The 6547-nt window shown below is 45.3% G+C and overlaps 1 protein-coding gene across 1 annotated transcript; it reads left to right on the top strand.

Annotated features, from left to right (window-relative positions):
• The first annotated feature begins 2220 nt into the window (after positions 1-2220).
• LOC119327700 (uncharacterized protein At3g27210-like) lies at positions 2221-4692 on the top strand. Its single transcript, XM_037600805.1, has 3 exons — positions 2221-2728; positions 3907-3990; positions 4096-4692. Exons 1-3 carry the CDS (start codon positions 2563-2565, stop codon positions 4380-4382), a joined length of 537 nt encoding a protein of 178 aa, XP_037456702.1. The 5' UTR covers positions 2221-2562; the 3' UTR covers positions 4383-4692.
• Positions 4693-6547: the final 1855 nt, after the last annotated feature.

Below are 6547 nucleotides of genomic sequence, written 5' to 3'. Positions count from 1 at the left end.
CAATCCGCACCCAAAATCAAGACCAAATTTGTTAAGAATTACTCAAATTCATGGAATTGAGAAAAAGCTTCTTCAAAAAGGGGAAGATGAAAAGTGTGAAGACAAATCTTCCAAATTTCAGAGAATGGATTGAGATATGCCGATTCTTTGAGAATGAATTCAAATGGGGCCATGTGTGCATTTTTGGTGCATCGCTCCAATGATCTCTCCAAAAATCAAAGAAAATACCATTTTGAATAATGTTGAGAACATCTTCTTTGAATGTTGGCAGCAGTTTTGTGCAATCCTTCCGCCAAAATGAGCAACTATGCAATGTGGTATAACAACCAAAAGCCCCTATGGCGTTGGACTTTAACCTCAAAGATTCATGGAGTATAGGAATCCCGTCATGGATTGTCCCTTAGTAAAGGCGAACTAAGTAAGTTGTGTGAGCCTGTCAGCCCATGTGACAAGCATAATATCGCACACCTTTGCGAAGATTTGATGGATCACATTAATACCCATGATTGACGTCAAGTGCATGATATCTGTGGCTCCGGCCATCTTGGGGATCGGGATTATCACACTGAAGTTTAGGAGGGATATATCAAGCGTGCTACTGTATAGTTCCTGAAACATCAACATGATCACTGCCTTGATATATGGTCCCAAATTTCTGGAAGGAGGTAGGTAACCCATCCAGTCTGGGAGCAGAGGAGGGCTTCATGTCCAAGACAGCATGGCCAACTTCCTTCACCGAGAATGGGAGGGTTAGTTCCACGTTCTTGATGGCGAAGGTAGCCTCAACAAATCAGTGGTCCAAGGCAAAGGCAGCCCCCGACTGGGGTTCCGCCGCGAACAAGAATATTCAGTCGTTGCAGTCACGGAACAAGAACATGACCCACCCTTCCTTGGTAGTTCCTTGTTGAGCACAACCACTTCACTGTTGGGTTCTACGGTAGGGTGCGTTGACTGCAAATAAAAAATTTTCTATGCGCAAAACAACCAATAACATGCTACGTGAGATGGATCACAAATCGTTACCACTAGACGCGCGGTGCCGTGCATCGGAAAAAGAGTTGGTGCAGCGCGTCCGCGTGGATCGTCTCCTCCTCGTCCGATCTCCGTCGAACAACCGGTCGCTGGATCCCACGTACAAGTTCGCCGGAGCGGCGCAGATGCACCCCCTCTAACGTTATCCGCGCGTGCAGGAGGAACGACGTGCGGCGGACTGCTAGGTCCGATCACATAACCGGCGGCGAGTAGAGGTGTCTATTCGCAACACATGCAAACCCTAGTGACAGCGCCGAAGCGATCAATCGCATGAGTGTGCCGCACCCCCACTTTATATAGGCGTCCGTTGCGGGCTCAATACTTGGGCCTCGCACGGACCCTAAAGCCCACAAGTCTACTCGGCCACAATTCGAAAACAGCTCGGATCACATCGACCAGTATCCTCGAATCCGACCTTGTAGGTTCCTTCCCTTAAGCGTGTGACCCCTTAGGTTCAAGACGGCTTGGTCGCAGTTCGGATCACCTCGGAACTGCACGGTTGGTAGCGGCCCCTAGCAAGGCATGCCGAACACCAAGCAGACTATGAAGCTGGTTAGGCGAACCTGTACATCATACTTCTGTTCCCTTTGCCACATAATATATGTTGTCGGGCTCAAGGCGAGTCTGTCATCCTTGTGCTAGCCCGACCTCTTTCTCGTTCCAATGATGTCCACCACAAACCGAATTATCTCATAATCCGAATCACATGGCCTTATCTTGGTCGGATCACACGAGGGGCTCAGAGTTTTTTTTGCCAAGAGCTACTCAGATGTTCAAATGATCTGAAATTTGGAGCACGCCTCATGCACCAAATTATCCATGATGATTTTCTTTGTTAGATTTTTTTAAATATTTTTAGTATCTGTTTTGAATTTTTTCTTCATCACGGGTACAGATTAGTCTGGACACCGAATCGCTGCTTTCCAAAATACCTTTCTATTCAGTGCTTTGAGATTCGTAATCTCTTTTAAGGGTATACCTCCACCCAAAGAAGTCTTTCTATAACGTCGCCGATCTTTTTTTCTTCGAAAAAGAAGATAACCCTGGCTTCTGCATTATTTGATGCACACAACCAACGATGACGCCGCCGACCATACCCTGCAGCGAATCAGAAAGTGGTTGCATATTTCTCAGAATGGCAGGGTTAGCATTGAAGCAACCTTCCAACCATAAGGCTGGATCCATCATTCCTCACATCCCCATATCTTGCCCAAACAAGAAGCTTTGCTCACTCAAAGTGGTGGATTTGCATATCTCATACACGACACACACAACCAACAAACCTGATGAACTCATCTCTTCCCTCGCACAAACCCCAAGCCAGATCCGTCTATCACGCCGCTTTGCCTCTACATGTCCGCCGCCCTGGAACCCACAGTCCACTCCGCTTCCCTCGCTAAAACAAATCATCTCCCGCTGACTCTGCACGTCGCGTCAGATCTCTAGCTAAAACAAATCCTGAATACCCATGCTACATGTTCGTTTGACCTTGCAAAGTGTGGAGCAGATAGGACTAGGAGCAGGGGGGGCATGAAGTTGATCCGCAGGGGCAAGCGTTCAAGAGCGAAGAAGGGCTCGGCGGCTCCGTTGCAATCTACCGGAGATGTTGATGGTGGAGGTGGAGGTGGCTCCAACAGCAGGCAAGTGGCGCCTGAGAACGTCCTCCCGGCTGAATCGACTACAATCGCTGGCTATGGTAGTGTTCTTTTCTTTCTCGCTTTGTCTGTGTTTCTACATTTGTAGTACTCCCTCTGTTCACTTTTGTAAGTCGTTTAAGACAGCTGAAATTGAACTGTTTTAGGTGTTGTCTTAAATGTCTAAAACGTCTTACAAAAGTGAACGGAGGGAGTAGTAGTAGTAGGTGTGTGGATCATGGAGGGTCTCCCTTTGCTGACTCTCATCAATCGAGAGATGAAACGAGCAGTGAGAAGCCAGGTACTCCCTCTGTAAAGAAATAGGTCAGTATTCTCCAGATCGGTCAGGTTGTCTTCTTTTTGTACGTAGAACCATGTCAGTTGATTTTTCCTAGTTTGTTTGCTTTTTGGCGGTGGTGGCAACCTTATTTCGCAGAGATCAGGTACCAAGTACCAACTCTTCGTGGTTGTACGGCCTCGATGCGATGTTTGAGTCAACAAATTTTATGTATCAAAAGTTTTGCTTATCATATAGGCATTTCATAGATGCGGCCATGCATCAACTTTTGGCCCTTTGGAATCTAGAAACGATGGAATTTCCTGAAAAAGAGTGGCAGATCATATAGGCATTTTTTCTACTTTTAGCAAAATTTTGTCATCGAATCCATGCGTTGTGATATAAACTGTAACACTAATAGACAGTTACTTATTCTTGTGGAGATTCATTTTCTTATACTTCATTGATGATAGTTTCAGTTCAAGCATTTGTTGTCCCCAATATGAAAGCGTCAGTTTCTGTATTCTTCAGGAGAAACAAGGCTCATCCTACGAAACAATGGCCAACATATAATAAGATTACAGGAAATAAGCAATGAAGATTATTTGCATATGTAGCATTCCACAGGGAGATTTTCTGCCCTAGTAAAGAGAAGCACCAAGATATTTTGTTGGCTTTTCTCTACGCAGAATGTTGGAGCTGTTGAAAGTTGACGTTTTCCTGCATCTCTTAATCATGTCAGAAAGTAGGGGCAGGCACGTTTCCTCTGCTTTATGATGAACGGCAGAAGAAATCACAGGAACATGGGTCCTGCATAATTCTTGCCTAGTGGCTGTTGAGCTAATCTCATCCTGGTCATTATTATGTTTGAACCTAATTGCCATCACGATTAAGTTACCAATCGTTTTCCTTACAGGTATACTATGGAACATACTCATTTGCGTGATTGACCTGTGCATGCAGCTAGCAGCAGAGATGAAGCTTTCTATGAAGCCTCTCCTTGGTTAGATTCGGACTGTGAAGATGATTTTTTCAGTGTAAATGGAGGTAACAATGTAGACTAACTCACGTAATTCGTAGCCAGAAAGGAAATTTTCCAAGACGTCCGTTGCTGCGAGAAGCACCTTTCTGAACCACATTTGTGTATCTCAGATGCTACACCTGCGAGATCATTCAGTACAACTGCAAGCAACCAGGCCACAGCTGCTGCGTTTGGACCTCAGACGAAGCTACCTACGCTGGAGGCCATCCTCCAGTCTGAGCCCCTGAACCTGAAGCCAGCCCCGCAGATGAAGAAGCTAGGTGACCTCCTCAAGGAGAAGCAAGAAGGCGCCGATGGCGCCGGCGACATCTCCAGGGCTCGCGGCGGAGGGGGAGCTGGGCGGTGCTGCATTCCCCAGCTTGCGCGGGTCATCAGCTACAGGGAGAGGAGAAATTAAGGGGTTTGAGATCATGGATGGCAACTTGGCAAGTCGATCTGGGTTTGGCCGGGGGCGATCCTCCTTTTCAAAAATAACAAAGAAATTCGATCTGAGTTTTACTGAAACAGCCGAGTTTCCTTCGGTTAAATTCCTGTCGGCGTGGACGATTTCGGATCGCCTTATGGAACAGTTGCAGCAGACAACTTGGCCGTCCAAACGTATATACGCAACCGTCCACATAAAAGTGTAACCGGTTCTAGATGTAGGTTTCTGTACTGTACGGTGTTCGCTCTGTTTTTTTAGAGAAACGAAAACCTAATTCGATGCCCAGACTCATCTACATCCGATTAGAAAAAAATTAAAACAAATACTAAAAAAATTCAAAAAAGTCTATCTTTTTTTTGCGTGATAGATAATTTTATGCGTGAGGTTCGCTTCAAATTTTGACTTATTTGGACATCTGAGCAGTTCTTCGCAAAAAAAAAATCAGGTCAGAACAGTGTGTGAACGATCATTCTCGAAAAAAAATAGTATGTGAACAATAAACTTTTTTACAAACCCTGAATTTGTCTTTTTTGCTGAGAATTCCTTAGATGTTCAGATGAGTTGAAACTTGGAGCGCACCTCACGTATAAACTTATCTATCACATACATTTTTTTGATTTTTTTTAATCTTTTTAGTTTTTGTTTTGATTTTTTTCGTCGGGAGGTGCAGATGAGTTCCGGAGCAGAAACGCCGCACCCGTTGACTCATAAAACGCGCGGAAGGAGTAGCAACAGTTACGACACGATCAAGCCATAGGCGCGCATGCCAGGCAAAAGAGAAGGCGAAATCTTGCCGACGACTCTCAGCAGGGGAACTTGAGGGGCTCACGCCTGGCGGAGGAGCGGATCTCGAAGACCATCAAGACTACGGTACCAGCATCAACAACTTTAGATAGAGGGCTGCACTGCTGGACAAAGATAACCATTTCGAACAAACAATCAGAAGGGCTCTGTTTAAATTCCAATCAAGTATGCATCTACTAACATTTCTGTCAAATGATTTATTCTGACACTACAGACTTGCAGTGTATTTTATTAAAAAAATAACCGATTATGACGTTGCAGTGTATAGTACCGAATCAATTAAAGCCTTCCTTCATTACGGGGAAACCCTTCAATCTATTCACTAATTTTTAAGGTAGTATAAAAAAATATAAAAAGTAAAAATTACATACAGGTTTGTAGACCATCTAGCGACGACTACAAGCACAGAAGCGAGCAAAAGGCGCGTCGCCGTTGTTGCGCCTCATTCATTGGAGTCGGGCAACCTTGTTGTATTAGACAGCCGGGAAGTTGTCATGCTAAGACCCCATATGACCAAGGCATCCGAATAACATTCATCGCTGCTCGGAATGATTCTGTGGACAAACGAACACAAATGAATGTAGACCAAATCTCAGCAAATTCACCGAAGACAAATGCCGACCGAATCTCGCGAGATCCGTCAGAAGGAAACCTCCACACGCCTTTTCGATGACACTAGAAGTATCATCGAGAACCTTGTGCTATCTTCAAGGAGCCATTGCCGCCTCGCTACCTGAGTAGAATACATATCCTAACAAAAAAACATGAGCCCTCCAACCGACAAAAGTCGGGATTCATCACGCCTCCATGTCCCTTAGTCAATGGGAGACAAAGGCAGACCGATGGTTGCACCAGCGAGAGGCGAAGGAAATCCTATCGCTTGGTGCCCTTGCCTCATGAAGGGGTACAACAAGTGGAGCTGCATGCGAACGAATTAAAGTCTTGTCATGCAACAACCGTTTTTTCTAAGAACGGAGACTTGTGTTCGAAAATGCATAGGAGCACCTGCGGGCTACCTCCCTTCACTAGTGCAGAAATGGGCTATAGTCCCAGTTCATGAGGCCCTTTAGTGCCGGTTCTGGAACTGGCACTAAAGGGTGGGGACTAAAGGTCCCCTCTTTAGTCCGGTTCGACATGAACCGGGCCAAAGGCCCACCACGTGGCACGAGCACGCGCCGGGGGGCTGGGGGCTTTTAGTCCCGGTTGGCTACACCAACCGGGACTAAAAGATTTAGGGGTTTTGGTTTTATGATATATTTTTTCTTTAATTTTTTGTTTTCCATTTAATTTATTTCATTTGCTGGTATTTTATGATACTATATATTGTACATGTT

The sequence above is a fragment of the Triticum dicoccoides genome, chromosome 7A (assembly GCF_002162155.2).
Source record: "Triticum dicoccoides isolate Atlit2015 ecotype Zavitan chromosome 7A, WEW_v2.0, whole genome shotgun sequence".
NCBI classification, from domain to species: Eukaryota; Viridiplantae; Streptophyta; class Magnoliopsida; order Poales; family Poaceae; genus Triticum; species Triticum dicoccoides.
Note: the sequence above shows the minus strand (reverse complement) of the source record. Positions and strands in the feature narration are given on the sequence as shown.

What these genes read in the sequence shown, in the direction of transcription:
- LOC119327700 (XM_037600805.1), top strand. Translation starts at nt 2,563, where the DNA reads ATGAAGTTGATCCGCAGGGGCAAGCGTTCAAGAGCGAAGAAGGGCTCG. An exon ending in GACTACAATCGCTGGCTATG is followed by an intron (nt 2,729 to 3,906) that starts GTAGTGTTCTTT and finishes CTGTGCATGCAG; the next exon opens with CTAGCAGCAGAGATGAAGCT. An exon ending in TTTTTTCAGTGTAAATGGAG is followed by an intron (nt 3,991 to 4,095) that starts GTAACAATGTAG and finishes TGTGTATCTCAG; the next exon opens with ATGCTACACCTGCGAGATCA.